Source organism: Sardina pilchardus, chromosome 8 (genome assembly GCF_963854185.1).
Source record: "Sardina pilchardus chromosome 8, fSarPil1.1, whole genome shotgun sequence".
Classification (NCBI taxonomy): domain Eukaryota; kingdom Metazoa; phylum Chordata; class Actinopteri; order Clupeiformes; family Clupeidae; genus Sardina; species Sardina pilchardus.
Genome location: NC_085001.1, coordinates 8,501,601 through 8,517,269, shown reverse-complemented (window position 1 = coordinate 8,517,269; position 15,669 = coordinate 8,501,601). Strand labels below are relative to the sequence as shown.

At 47.6% G+C, this 15,669-nt stretch overlaps 1 protein-coding gene across 1 annotated transcript in view; it reads left to right on the top strand.

Annotated features, from left to right (window-relative positions):
* Nucleotides 1-14,352, top strand: part of LOC134088587 (glutamine--fructose-6-phosphate aminotransferase [isomerizing] 1) — a 38,282-nt gene extending 23,930 nt beyond the window's left edge. Inside the window, exons 15-19 of the mRNA XM_062542625.1 lie at nt 1,368-1,482; nt 4,447-4,574; nt 7,719-7,886; nt 9,207-9,368; nt 11,387-14,352. Of these exons, the coding sequence (XP_062398609.1) occupies nt 1,368-1,482; nt 4,447-4,574; nt 7,719-7,886; nt 9,207-9,368; nt 11,387-11,431 (618 nt within the window). The 3' untranslated portion in view covers nt 11,432-14,352. The remainder of the gene's footprint in view (nt 1-1,367; nt 1,483-4,446; nt 4,575-7,718; nt 7,887-9,206; nt 9,369-11,386) is intronic.
* The last annotated feature ends 1,317 nt before the right edge of the window (nt 14,353-15,669 follow it).

The window sequence follows — 15,669 nt, the reverse complement described above, 5'->3', positions numbered from 1 at the left end:
CAGTGGCCTTAGAGAGGCGATGAGAACAGAAGTTGGCTTTTCACCACCGGTCCTCCCACAGCTCCTCATAAGCCACAAATAATCAAGTTAGTTAATCAATAGCCAAGTTAACATGTCCCATTTCCTTCGTCTCTAACATCATCACGAGGACAGCGTTCCAGAACATTCCAAAACTCAACTCGACACCCACACCTCTCACCCTGCCCACGTTCAGACTGATATCCTGTTGTCATGTTTTAATTCCTGTCTGGCTCCACGACTTGGCGAGCCGATGTGAGCAGCGTTATTAAAGGCAGTATATTGCAGCTGCCCCGTGCCCTGCTGGGCAGATTGAAATGGGCAGAGTGTGGTGAAGACCCCAGCCCTTGGTGTGCAGCTGTTGGGCCAGGCCCCATGCTGCCCCGACACACACACACACACACACACACACACCTCTCACAGAGGGTGTTATGAATTTGAGCAGTCCAAGTGTTTTTTGGGTGTCGGCCGATATGAGGTGGGGTCGGGGTGGGGTGTAAGATTTGGACAAGCATTAAAGGCTTTTTACTTTACTGAAATGGACACCGCTATAGACGACCTGTAGCAGTTGAAGGACGAACGTTTGTGTGTATGGGTGTGGGTCTTTGTATGTCTGTATGTGTGTATGGGGGGGTGTCTGTGTAGGGGTGTGTCTGTGTGTCTATATGGGTCTGTGGGGCTGTGTGTATCTGTGTGTGTATGTCGTGTGTGTGTGAGGGGAGGGTGTCTAGGGGTGTGTGTGTGCATGGAGGGGAGGGCGAGTTGGACGAGTGTGTCGGCGCGGCGGCTTGTAGAGTTTACTGAGGGGTGCGGTGCGGTGTGGTGCGACGGTCGAGGGGATCTGGCCGAGGGAGAGGCCAGCGCTGAGGCGGAGTGTGTGCACTGGCGTCATCTTTGGCCGCGTGCGGAGCGAGCCGTGAGCCGTGAGCGACAACCGGCGCGGTGCTAAAACCCAAGCGGCCAGACGGCTTTCTCTCTCTCTCTCTCTCTCTCTCTCTCTCTCTCTCTCTCTCTCTCTCTCTCTCTCTCTCTCTCTCTCTCTCTCTCTCTCTCTCTCTCTCTCTCTCGCCGGGTGGGGAGCCAGAGAGGGTGTGGACAGCCATTATGCCTCTCTCTCTCTCTCTCTCTCTCTCTCTCTCTCTCTCTCTCTCTCTCTCTCTCTCTCTCTCTCTCTCTGGGTGTGGACGGCCATTATGCCTCTCTCTCTCTTGGCAACGCTAGAGCAGGAACCTGGGGAGCACCTGTGAGCTCATGGTCATTTGTGGTGGGGTATCTGGCGCCTGCTTAAACTCTCTCTTTCTCTGTGTGTGTGTGTGTGTGCGTGTGTGTGTGTGTGTGTTCTCTTGCAGGCGTACACCAGTCAGTTTGTGGCCCTCATCATGTTTGCTCTGATGATGTGTGCTGACAGGATCTCCATGCAGCCACGCAGGAGGGAGATCATCCAGGGCCTGAGAGTCCTGCCAGGTACTGCACTCGTGTAGCACACACACACACACACACACACACACTCACACACACACACACATACACACACACACACTCTAACACACACACACACACACAAAGACACACACACACACACACACACAAAGACACACACATACTCACACACACACACATACTCACACACACACACACACACACACACACAAACGCAGACACACACACGCAGACACACACATATAAAGACACGCACATACAGTAAGTGGAAGCAAGCCATCCCCTCTCCCTCTCTGTCTTTGTCTCAGAGATGACCTTTTAAGCCAGTTTGACTCACACAAACTTATACATAGCAGATGAGATTTTTTTCACCACTGCATGAGTCGTATCGTACGTCCTGCCAAAGTCCTCCTAGCCAGGCGGGCTCTCTCTTAACCCTTTTGGTTTGCCTTCTGGAGTGTTTTTGTTTGTCTACGTGAGGCGCTTGGCTCATTTGTTTGTTTCCTGTCTAAATGTCTGTGTACGGGTCACGAATCACACTGCTCCAGCCAGCATTTTTTTTGTTTTGTTTATTGTTAATAGGCTATGTCTGTTTACGTCTTGATGTCTACGCGTGGAGCGATTTGGGTTTTGCACTTTGTGCATACAAAAATGCACTTTATAAATAAACTTGACTTGACTTGACTTAAGCCGTGACGGGAATGTTGGAAATTGAACGTTCTAAATAATATCTGGGTTCATTAAGTGCAACACGGAAATGTAGAACTTGACATTGTTGCGGAATAGAAGTGTTCTGTCTGAACGTTCAGTAACTCCCCTGCTGAAGGGTGACATGGAAGCGCAACCCAGTCACACAGCATGCAGGTATCCACCAGTCTCTGGTCCTACAGGGCTATTAGTAGACTCTCCCACTACCAGCTCACTAGACACCCGACGCCACCGCCACTGCAGCGTGGACGCTAAGGTCAGACAGAGGTCACCTAGAGGTGATGCTGTTGGAGGCGGAAGCTCTCCCAGCATGCACTTGGTGCGGGGATGGAAAAGTGCAGGTTCATGAAAGGAAAAGTCCTGCTGAGCGTCCACACTGTGCCCTGCCATGTGTTGAGCCAGCTGATGGCTTCCATTACTGCTGCCTAACAGTTCAAGTTTCGATAATCCTGCTGCCAGTGCAACAACTGAGCGCTTTTTTTCAGTGATGATGAACTTGGTTGAGTGCCTCTTTTCCGAGGCATGCGAAGGGATCGAAACTGCGACAAACGTCAGCAGCTTTTGACTGGCTGTCGTGCGCAGCGGCGAGCGGCTGTTTCGATTGGCCGACGTCACAGGCGGCGCTCTCTGATTGGCTGACGTGGCCAGCCGGGTGCCGGGACGCAGGCTGATCTCGCTCGCTTGGCTCCCGCTCCTCCTAGAGCCGCGTCTGCGAGGGCCGTAGCGGGGCGCCGCCGTGTTTACAGAGGAGGGAGGGAGGGAGAGAGGGAGGGAGAGAGGGAGGGAGGGATGGAGGGAGGGATGGAGGGAGGGGAGTAGCTCTCGCGCTCCGCTGCTCCGGCTCGCCGGGCCAAGCCTGGCCGCCAGTCCTGGAACGATCCGCAGGACCGCAAGTGTCCGACGGGGTGGCCACCCCCCTTCGCCTCCCACTCTCTCTCTCTGTCTGTCTGTCCATCTCTTTCTCTCTTCCTCTCTCTTGGCCTCTCTCTCTCTCTCGCTCGCCCCCACTCTCTTAACACTGTCTGTCACTCTTTCTCTCTCTCTCTTTCTTTCTTTCTTTCCTTCTTTCTTTCCCTCTCTGACGCTCCGCGGAGCTGAGCGAATGTGAATGAGGTCAGGAATGTTTGGCTGGCCGTTCTTTTCTGCACTAGCCGCCACCTCCTCCTTCTCCTCCTCCTCCTCCTCCTCCTCCTCCTCTGCCTCCATCCACGACTTCCAGCCAGTCGCAAGTCCGAGTGCAGTCCCCTGAGCCCCCAAAACCCCCACGCCCAGTCCCTTTCACAGCTGGCCTCTGCTGCAGTACCCCCCTCCCCCTCCCCATCCCCCACACCTGCCCCGGTCCCATCCCGTCCCAGAGCAGTCTGCGGAGCAAGTCCGGCCTCTGACCGATAGAGTGGCCGTCTCTCTGCGGCTCAGTTGAGCGGTGAGGGGTACGGTCACAAATATGTGATTAGAATGTTCGGTGAACTGAGAGTTCCGCATTATGATGAGACAATTACCCTCCGAGATTTCCCCTACAGACTGTATACAGAACACTGAAACTATGGATTGCTTGCATTGAATTCTAGAAGGAACTTGGAAAATAATTCACTCCTCAACAGGTTAACTCCAGCCTCTGACCGCTGACTGGGGCCGTTGGCTGGGCGAGTTCCGAGGCGTTGGGCCGGGTGCTGTTGTGCTGACCTCAGATGATCCAATAGTGTAATGAGTGCAGCCTTGTCTCACACTCGCGGCTTTTCTGGCCAGCGCCACATGAGTGAGCGAGAGAGCGAGAGAGCGAGCGGGCAGGCTATTACAGGGAGGTGTTACTAGAGGCTGTCGGACGAGATGACCACGGCAGTGCTCCTCCCGTCAAACACACTTGTTGATTTTTATCAGGGAAGCGATGCCTTTATTCGGTCATCTGTGTGGACTTTTCTGTGTCAAACTCCTTGTTGTTATGCCAAACAATTGATGTGATGGTTCTCTTTGTGTTTAGGCCTTGACTTTGTGTGTGCTTTCCCCCCATTACCATAATGTGGTTGGTGGATATGTGTGTGTGTGCGTGTGTTTGTTTTGATTCTGTGTCTAATATCTCTCTTGGCTTGCTTTCTTGCTTTATTTTGTTATGAGTGTGTGTGTGTGTGTGTGTGTTTGTGTGCATGCATGCATATGCATGTGTTTGTTTTGATTCTGTGTCTGTGGCTTACTTTCTTGTAAGTGTGTGTGTGTGTGTGTGTGTGTGTGTGTCTCCCCTTGTTTCCAAGCGCTGATCTGTGCTGTGCTGTGTGCTGTCCCCAGACCTGATTAAGGAGGTGCTGAGTCTGGACGATGAGATCCAGCGGCTGGCCACGGAGCTCTACCAGCAGAAGAGCGTGCTCATCATGGGCCGCGGATACCACTACGCCACATGCCTGGAGGGAGCTCTGGTCAGTCAGTTTAACACACACACACACACACACACACACACACACACACACACACACACACACACACACACGCATACAGTACTTACTCACACACACACACACACACACACAATACGCGGCTACCACTACGCCACCTGCCTGGAGGGAGCTCTGGTCAGTCAGTTTAACACACACACACACACACACACACACTCACACTCACACTCATACAGTACTCTCTCACACACACACACACACACACACACACACTCACAGTTGTGTCAGTTTGTGTAGTGGTCATTCATGCTAGATTATGAATTCCTATTCATACACTATTCTCCAATGTAGGACCTTGAAGGTGTAATCTACAGTTTTTTTTTTCAAAAGTCCATTTCTTGAAGGTCAGCTTGACTTCAGGAATGGAATGACTTTTAATTAGGTCTTTATGAGTATTCTGTGTAGCTTTTAGCATTATTTTAATGCTTTGCTTCATTTGCCTAGCATGTGTTTTCACTCACACAAACAAAGTGAGGATACACAGAAACTGACCTAATTATTGTGCTACTTCTGACGTGTTTTCTCAACTGAAAAAAAAGAAAAGCTCATCATTTGTCACACTTTCACCTTTAACGCCCTCTCTTACGCATGATTTGATATGATCTTAATTTCCTCATCTGAAACAGATGTGTCCGTGTCAAATTCCTCCGCCTTTGTTTTCAACTCCACCCAAGTGTTGAGCCAGCTGATTCCCCCTAATTGGTTTAGTTCTTTAGGACTCGTATTAATTAGTTCAGCCAGATGGTTAAGATGAGAAAATGTAATCTCTTATAAACTTTGGTTTCAGCCCACAGCACGCATGACTATGAGTGTTAAATAATATCATTAAGAGCATTGCCTTATTACCGTTATTATTAAGTCTCTGGGTCCAGATTTACGGCCTCTTAGTCAGCACTTTCAAAGTAGGAGTCAGGTGCGTCTGTGTGTTTGTCTGTGTGTGTGTGTGTGTGTCTGTGTGTGTGTGTGTGTGTGTGTGTGTCCTCGGTTTGGGGATTCCCCGAGGGGCCATGTGTTCGGAAATAGGACCGTCATAAAAGCTGAAGCTGTTTCTGAGCGCTTACATAAAACCCTAACGAATAAAAGCCCGTTTGAGTGGCCAGTGCCACCTACATCCGCGTAATAAGCCACTGTTATGATGTGCACTGTAGTCACAGCAGCAGTGTGGCTAGTTGGGGCTTCATTAGGCGCTATCTGAAATGCCAGGGCCTTCTCAGAGTTTCCCAGCGGCGGCATCGGCGTCTGGTATTCCGCACCAGGCCCGTTTACCTCAGACAGCAGCCTTCATCGCTCCGTGCCAATCATTAATGAGACGGCCGTAATGGGGTTTACTTTGGACGCCACCTGTTTGCGCTGGTTCGGATTATTGGCCGCTGCCGCTGCCATTGTTTCCCCCCCCCCCGTCCATCTTTCCTTGCACTAGCCTTCCTCTCCTCTCTGTTGCGCCATTAGTCTCCCCTCCCCCCTCCCCTCCACACACTCGCTCGCTCGCTCGCTTTTCTTCAATGTTAAGACTTTTTTTCCCTCATTGCATCTTTGTTTTCACACCGTCTCCCTTTCACATGTCAGAACTGTCCCATTTTTTCGGTTTTTTTTTTTTTTCATTTATATCCATTCCATTCCTCTCTCCCTGTGCGCCATTTCTCTCGCTCACTCTCACCCACACACACACACACACACACACACACACACACACAAACTCTCTCATACGCACACACACACACCACCTGACACTAATGGTAAAGCTGAGTGTCTCCATTTGGCTTCATGCAGCTCAGTACCACTCTGGAGAGTAATGCATAATTGCCCCCATTTTCCCTAAAGCTGTTAGGGAGGGGAGCTGGTGGTGGGTTGGGGTGGTGGGAGCAGCTTTCCATCACGCAAAGCGCTCCACTAAAGCCTTGAGCCTCGCAGGCTGGAATGCACAGCCAGCCGAGGTGTTTTTGATCACGGCAGTAAATTAGTGCGCCGCAGCTATACTGGCGCCCTGATTGCAACCATACCCCCGCACTCATGCAAACGGATCCAGGCCCTTGGCTGCCTGTCGCCCCGACTGCCAGCCTGTAGTGATGAAGGGAGTCACGCAGCACAGGGCTGGAGCGGAGAGGTGGGGAGGAGAGGAGGGGGGAGAGGAGAGGAGAGGTGGAGAGGGAAGAGGAGAGGGGGAGAGGTGGGGAGAGGAGGGGAGGAAAGGAGAGGAGGGGAGGGGTGGGGAGAGGAGAGGTGGGGTGGGGAGGAGAGGAGAGGGGAGGAGAGGTGGAGAGGAGAGGTGTGATGGGGAGGGGAGGGGCAGAGAGGAGAGGTGGGGAGGGAAGGGAAGGGGTGGGGAGAGGTGGGGAGGGCAGGTGGGGAGAGGAGAGGAGGGGGAGAGAGGAGAGGAGGGGAGGGGAGAGGAGAGCAGTGATGGAGACGCATAGCTGCAGGAGTCAGATGGCAGCACCAATAAGCAGCTCCATCACTGCTCCTCGTCTCAGTGGGCTCCAAAGCTCCTCCGGCTTACAAGTGAGCGTGCAAAAGGATTCAGTCATTTTCAAGCCAGATTCGTTCCAAAAAATCTAAAATATGTCAGTACACAAAAAAAACGTTGCTGCTTGAAGTATGCCACGTAATTGCAGCGAACGGCAACAACAACCTCTGCTCTCGGATCAGAAATAATGACTCTTATGGCACCCAAACTCTCATTCGCTATCCACTGGTTTGCAACATGGTGAACTCGCACACGCACACGCACACTGACATACAGGGGGCGCTGTGGCGCAGCAGGCTATAGCGTCCGTACCATTTACGGGTCTGAGTGCCCACGGGGACCCAGGTTCGAATCCGGCCTGCAGTCATATCCCGACCCCACCCCATCTCTCCCTCCCACTTGTTTCTTGTCTACCTCTTCACTGTCCTATACTAATAAAGGCAAAAAGACCAAAAAATATACTTAAAAAAAAAAAAAAAAAAAACACTGACATACAGGACTGAAAGATTACACCCCTTTTATCTGCTGCCCTAAATACAGTGTGGAATGCCCTGGAATGACCTTGCCTTGTGTACCTTCCCTTTGAATAAAAATCGAAGTATTTAAATGCATGTTTGTTTGTTTGTTTGTTTGTTTATGTGCAGAAAATCAAGGAGATCACGTACATGCACTCTGAGGGCATCCTGGCTGGCGAGCTGAAGCACGGCCCGCTGGCGCTGGTGGACAAGCTGATGCCCGTCATCATGATCATCATGAGGGACCACACGTACAACAAGTGCCAGAACGCCCTGCAGCAGGTGGTGGCGCGACAGGTGAGGGCCGCAGGACATCTTCTAGAAGCTTCCACCACTCTCTCTCTTCTTGCCTCTCTCTGTCTCTCTCTCTTTCTTTCTGTCGTTCATTCTCTCTCTCTCACATACACATTCTCGCGTTAATGCCAAAGCAAGCTTGGCTTGTGTACTCCAAGATTTCTATCCTCTTTTTCTTCCTCCTCTCTCTCTCTCTCTCTTACTCTCTCCCTCTCTTTCTCTCTCCCTCTCTCTCTCTCATTTGTTTTTTCTCACCCCCCCTCTCTCCCGTATGAATGCCAAGCCAATCCTGGCATGGCATGCTGGGAAGGCCACATTGTGTTTGTAATGGCACTATGCATTTCTGCACTATGTTTCTTTTACACACCAATGAAATGTGAAAAAGCTATGCACCTCTGTCATACTTCAGGCATCTGAGCAACAGTTCGAATCCAAACTGGTGTCCATTTCTCCACTCTGCCACATAGACAAACCTTACTCTCTCTTTCTCTCTCTCTCTCTTGCTCTCTCTCTCTCTCTCCTCTCCTCTCCTCTCCTCTCCTCTCTTCTCTTCTCTTCTCTTCTCTTCTCTTCTCTTCAACCTTACACTCTCTCTCTCTCTCTCTCTTTCTCTCTCTCTCTCAAATTCAAATTCAAATTCATTGTGCTTTATTGGCATGACTGTTCAGGTTACAATATTGCCAAAGCATTACAAGTAATAATAATAATAATAATAATAGCAATAATAATAATAATAATAATAACAATAATTACATTCTCTCTTGCTCTCTCTCTCTCTCTCCTCTCCTCTCCTCTCCTCTCTTCTCTTCTCTTCTCTTCTCTTCAACCTTACACTCTCTCTCTCTCTCTCTCTCTCTCTCCTCTCCTCTCCTCTCCTCTCCTCTCCTCTCCTCTCCTCTCCTCTCCTCCATTCCCTCTCCTCGCCTCTCCTCCATTCCCTCTCCTCTCCTCTCCTCTCCTCTCTTCTCCTCTCCTCTCTTCTCCTCTCCTCTCTTCTCCTCTCCTGCCCTCTCTCCTCTCCTCTCCTCTCCTCTCTCTCTCTCTATCTCTCCTCTCCTCTCCTCTCCTCTCTCTCTCTCTCTCTCTCTCTCTCTCTCTCTCTCTCTCCTCTCCTCTCCTCTCTTCTCTCTCTCCTCTCTCCTCTCCTCTCCTCTCCTCTCCTCCATTCCCTCTCCTCTCCTCTCCTCTCTTCTCCTCTCCTTCATTCGCTCTCCTCGCCTCTCCTCTCCTCTCCTCTCCTCTCCTCTCCTCCATTCCCTGTGCTCCGTTGTCTTTTATCCACACTGATGTGTGTATTGTGTGTGTTCTTTTTGTCCTGCTCAGGGCCGGCCTATCGTCATCTGTGACAAGGACGACTACGAGACCATCAAGAACTCGAGCCGCACCATCAAGGTGCCGCACTGCGTGGACTGCCTGCAGGGCATCCTCAGCGTCATCCCCCTGCAGCTGCTGTCCTTCCACCTGGCCGTGCTCAGAGGATACGACGTACGTCCGCACGCACGCACGCACGCACGCACGCACGCACGCACACTCACACACACTCACACACACTCACACACACTCACACACACACTCGTGAGCACTAAAGCGTTAGAAGTCGAAAAACTCTTGGCTTCAGAAAGTGGAATTCCTACCATGTATTGGTTTTATCTGTTCTGTGTACTTAGCAGAGATGATTTTACTAAAAGTCAACTGATCCACCTGGCTGCTCGTTTAGGGAATGGTTGGAGGAGCATTACTTTCTAAAGCTGGGGTTTTCCACCCAAGTGTAAGGCGAGGATACTGGTTTATCCATCTCTCTAAGATTGAAAATTGGATTGAAAAACAAAAGTGACAAAAGTTTGGTCTGAGACCAGTGGTTGCTCCTGAAGTTACCTGGATAAGACACTAAACTTTAGTTATTAAGCTAGCTTCAGCTGGTTGAAAGTAGCTAGGCGCCTTAATATTTATATGAGGTGAGTTTGGTGGGAAGCTTTAGCTAGCATTTGAGTTTAATTTGTTTAGCATAGACAAGCCTTACTTTGGCTAAGTTTTGACGAATTAACTTTAGTTGGTTAGCATCCGCTAGCCTCCACCTGTTTTAAGTGAGTGTCATACACTTACAGTATTTCACGTGGGGCCCAAGCTACTTTGATTAGATCATATATTTGATTATAAAAGAAGAGGATTGTGCTCAATGCAGACAACAAAAAAAGCTTATTTTTATAGTCAAGGAGGTGAAGCTCTAGAGATTAGCTTGGCTGCGTGTGGGTAACAGACTGCATGTTCTCAATATGATTTTGATTAATTAAAACTGATGAGGCCTCTGATGATTGCAACATGTCTGCATTTTTATAGACAGCAATTAAGCCATTGAAAGTTATATTGACCATATGTTGGCCGTTTCCTTCACAAAGCAGTGTAATACTTCCCTGGGTTATCGTAAACAGTCACAGATTCTTTAGGACTCAAGGGCTCCAAGCCTGCTATAAATGAGCACCTTTCAGATGACGTAAGTGCTCCTCAGTGATGATTAGACCTGCGGCTGATGAATAAGTGATTGTGAAAGCTGCTTGTGCATTAGCAATAATGCACTCACCAGTCTAAAGCTATTCTGTTGGTTCTCCATAAGCAGCGTCTGACACGGAGAAGTTTCAGTAGAAGCTATTACGGTACATATTGTCTAAACCAGTGGTTCTCAAACTGTGGTACTGGTATCGCTGATGTTACGCGGACTCCCTGTTGTGGTACTCCAAAAACAATGCAAAACAGTATGCACAATGTAAAATATATTTAAATTGGCCTACGCTGCCGTATTCTAAAGCTGGCTATAATGGTGGTACTTGGAGAGCCAATTGTTCTCTGAGGTGGTACTCATTGTGAAAAGTTTGAGAACCACTGGTCTAACATTTTCCGTCTTGTGTCATTTAGTCTTTTGACCGACGTTTGAGCTGGTCTTACATATTCAAGTCTTATCAAACTTAACCACAGTTTAATACTCTGGCCCGAACAACTAATCATTGGCCTTCTTGATACATAGTCCCACGCCACATTGAAAATATGCACCGAGTCCCTGATAACGGAAATGGCTGAAGCCGTCGGTGTGTTGCTGTAGGCCTGAACAGGGCCTCTTTATCTTCTCCATAACGCTGAGCATATGGCGCGCTCTCAGAGTCTCCGCAGCCGACATGCGTTTCATCAGCCAAAGCACTCTAGAAGAGCAGAGCGGCCAAAGGCACTCCCATCCTGTCCACATACTGTAGTCCTCAGACTGCCGCTGCGTGTCAGAAGGTTGTGGAAACTATCAGCGAAAGAGACACCATCCGCCCACTATTAAACAATTATTGAAAGCTTGCACACGGGATAGATGGAATATTTATATTGAGACTGAGAAATGGTGTGGTTCAGATCATTTTTTAACTTGAGTATGTGCGTTGGATCTCTAAAGCATCCCCAAAGGAGGATCAGCACTGGAACTGCAGACATGTTTTTCACCTTTTGTCTCCCTCTCTCTCTTTGTCCAGGTGGACTGCCCAAGGAACCTGGCCAAATCTGTAACCGTAGAGTGAAGAAGCCCCCTCCTTCTCCACAGTGCCCCAGAGTGTGACCGTTCACCTCAAGGACACACACACATACACACATACAAAAACACACACACACACACACACACACCAGTGCAGGAACAGATCTCACACTCAGCTGACATTAAGAGTGATGGGGAAATCAAGTCAACACATATAAGCATTTTCTATGTGTTGTTTAGTCCGACAGGTCTTTTTAAATGAAATTATTACTTTCATATTCAAGGACCTATACAAAGCTGTTTTTTCCTCCCTTAGATTGTTGTACATGACTGTTTTTGTCAATTATGTTTTATTTTTTTTGTAAGTCATTTTTTTTTTTTTTTTTGAAATGTCAGTGGTGGCAGGGTATGGGTACGCACTTGGTTGGCATGCCGCCGCTCTCGTCCTGGGCTAACTGGACTTGTGACTTTTTAAACTCTGCCCCCGGGGTCCGCTTTATCCAGATGTCATTTCCTGCGGAACGCTCTGTGGTTACAGACTGAGTCCACATTAGATACAGTCACTAATGTCGCAGGCAGAGTTCAGCCAGAACTCTTGGCGTTTCTCTCTTGAGCAGAGGGGGTTGGGTGTTTAGATGTTACTAGGGGGATATTTTCACAAATGAATAGATGTAATTGTTGCAGGACAGTAAGGGGGGGGGGGGGGGTGTATTATTCTCTGTTGCTAAGTGGCAATAACGTAAAAGGTATGCGTACTCTGATGGTTGCTGTTACTAATCTAATTCTAGAATGTAAACATGAGGTGGTGAAGATGCACTCGCCATCTTTTATGGTGATTTTAAGTGTAGCAGTTCTGTAAACAAGACCAGATCAGGCAGCTCGACGCTCAGTTATTATCCAAAAATGGATATTACCCACAATCCTAACGTGTCTATTTGTATGTGTGTCGTCTGAATGCATTCCAGAGAGTGATGGGGAATTTTTCCCACATAAGAAGGACATTTTTTTGCAACTCTAAATGTGTGTTAATTTCTTTGGAGTGTGAGGCGATAGATCCGCCAGTGACCTTGTATAAAACAATCCTGCCTTCAGAGTACATGCTGTCATTTTTATTTTATTACTTTCAAGTAGTACAGAAGAGGCTAATGCAGGCTTGTGACTATTGAAGGGTGTTGATGGGGGGATTATATGTTAAAATAGAATCTGTGCAGTCTATAGATCTATACATGAAGTGCAAACACTTGAGACTCCACTACAGTGATGAGGGCCGTGGTCTGCGGAGAAAATTTGTGAGAGCGACTCTCGCCAACATGAAACTGGGTCACCGATCGAGAGAGAAAGAGAGAGAGGTTTTTGGCTTGGTGACGGAGGCTAGGAATCTGAGAGACAAGTCAGACATTTCTGATTAGCGGATAGACAACCTTGTTGGTTCAGAGGAGTATGGTCTTTATTTGCTGCTTTTCGTATCTCTGGTGCCTGATCCTTTTTTCTGTTACAGTATCAGAAGAACCTAGTACCCATTTGCGTGCATCATGTGCTTGGCTGTGAAAATCAGGGGGGGGGGGGGGGTTCTTTCATGATTAGGGCCTGAAGAAGTTAGTTTGAAAAATCGGGGTTGATTGTTATTGCTTGGTTTGCATAGTTGGATAGCTCTTTCGTTACAATTTTCTTTCGTTAAATCATTATTTATTGATTTTTGTGTTTATTTCTACAGTAGTTTGTGGTGTTGCGTGCTTTGTCTTGTGTATGCCTTGTTACTGGAGCAACCCTGGTCATCGTGGGCGGGGTCTCATGTTTACAGTAGAACCGCCAACAGCAAGTGAAGAACCACATCTAATGAAGTTTGTTACAGACATAGTTTGGCCCACACACAAGTTTACCCATACCGTGCCACTCATTTACATCGTCTTACCATGGGACCATTGCTTTGTATTCCTTTGTTTCTTTGGAGTCTTGTTTCTTCATTTTACTACAAAAATATTTTGATTTTCTTTATTTTTAATTTTGAAACATGTTTATAATTAATTGCTTGTGTGCTCTGAAATGATCTTGGGATGCCAATGTGAATGGTGCGTACTTATCCCCCCTCAAAACCAATGCGTTAAGAAACAGGTCAGTAAGAGACAAACCAAAAAAAAAGGAGCAATGTACATCCCAGTATGTTACTTAACCAAAGGTATTGTATTATAGGCAGGGTTGATCTTGAAGGGGCTCAAACTTGGGAATAGTCAGGTCTACATTAGGTTGCAAAGTATACAGTGTAGTGTGTAAAACGGATTATTTTACAACAGGCAGCAATCTGACACATGCATGATCCCTGATTTCCATAACAACTCATTCCTCCTTTTTTCATTTTTAACTCAACTTGTAAGCAGTTTTTCTTGGACAAGTCACTTGAAAATGCTTTTTATTATGTAGTCTTCTCTCAAATGTAGCTGCACTGATTGCGTTAGTCTAAATGTTGCTCTTCACTTTACTGGTCAAGAGTGAGGAATGGCAATGAAAGGGACGCTTCATCGATTGGCATTAGGCTTTGTATCTTTAGAAAACCAGTCATGTTTTTGAATGGTCATGCATCATTCCCTCAGTCTGCCTTGAGATTGAATACGGATTTCAATGTTGGACTTCCTGCTTTCAATGATGTAAAAATCATCATTTTACATCATTGAAAGCAGGAAGTCCTATTCATGGGTTTCATCTCAAGGCAAACTGAGGGATTGATGCACAACCATTCAAAAACATGACTGGTTTTCTAAAGATACAAAGCTTAATGCTAATCGGTGAAGTGTCCCTTTAAGATGGAAGTAGAGATTAATTACTGGCTATGAGTGTCTTTCAGATGTGATAGATTTTTAGTGGATATGTCTGTAATTATGTGAGCCCTTTACAGCAACAGCCACCATGTCATGGTTGGGGATGAGGACCTATTTATGATCACAAATGATGCAATAAAAAAGTTATACTCGAGAGCGTGTCTCAAAACATTTTGTTAGCTTTATAGGAACTCATTCCTTTCTGAACCACCTCATGTAAAACAAGCTACAAGGTTTATTTAGTGGACCTATTGATAACCAGAAGTATAAAAGTCCAGTTTCAGAAAGTAAAAAGTTCTACCTGTGCATTTAACACAGGTAATTTAACTAATTTAACGTTTCATTATCAGAGCTGATTTTTTAAAATATATTTTTTAGTAGTAGTAGTAGTAGTAGTAGTATTTAAAGAAATGTGATTTTGATAGGAATTACTAAACTCTGTGAAGATAAAAAAAATATATGAACACAAATTAAAAGAATGGCAGACATCTTTATTAGAATATTGAACATTTCTTTAAAAAAAAATACACTAGGTCTAATTTGATTTACAGGGTCATTATAAAATTGAAGTTGAATCAGACTTCAACCGAATCATGGGTCAAGACATGCGTTTTAAAAAAGTCTACACAAATGTGTTAAAGGCATAATCATACTTTAAAATAGAACTTGTTTAATATGGAAAAGAGTATTAATATGTTAACATTTAATACGTCTCACAGCCTTCTAGGAGTGTTGTGGACCTCCCATCAGTTCAATGCCATGTCTCAGACTCCTTGGAACCGTGTAGAGCCCGAATGGAGAGGATGATTGTCCTGGCATAGCTGCTCAGTATCCACAGGAAAACAAGTACTGGCTTTATGCATCCGCCGAGAGCCAAAATGGCCGCCCACATTGACAGACAGCACTGACCAAACACTGGAAGCGCTCCCAGTGCGCGCTCTCTCAGTCTCCTTATAACTCCTTGCAACTGGAGCAAAGATGGATGACCGTGTCTTTCCCGTGTCTTAGTCACGGTGGTCTGGTTAGTCAGACTTAGGGGTATTGAGTTCATTTGTTCCGTGCTGCTTTGCCTGGGCGCTTCGGCGACAGACAGCACGCACCACATCCATCGGTTCAGCAGCAGCAGGGCGGAGAGGAGCTGCGCGGTGCCTCTGGTGACGACCACCGCGGCCTCCTGCACGTCCGCGCAGCACTGGCACAGAGCGACCGTGGCCCGCAGCGCGGACGTCGAGAGGCTACACAAGGCCGACGCCACGCCGCAGCCGGGCCCCAAGCATTCCTCGCAGACGAGCGGCGCTTTGAACATCTGACCAAGATGTCTGCGCGGTGCGGTCATAGCACCCCGCGGACGACGTCTGCTGTTTTTGATGTCCAGAGGCGTTAGCGGCGCAGAAGATTTACATCCCCCTCAGACAAAAGAGAGCCTATAACATGTGCACTGGAGACCAGATCAAACGGTGGAGATGCGCTC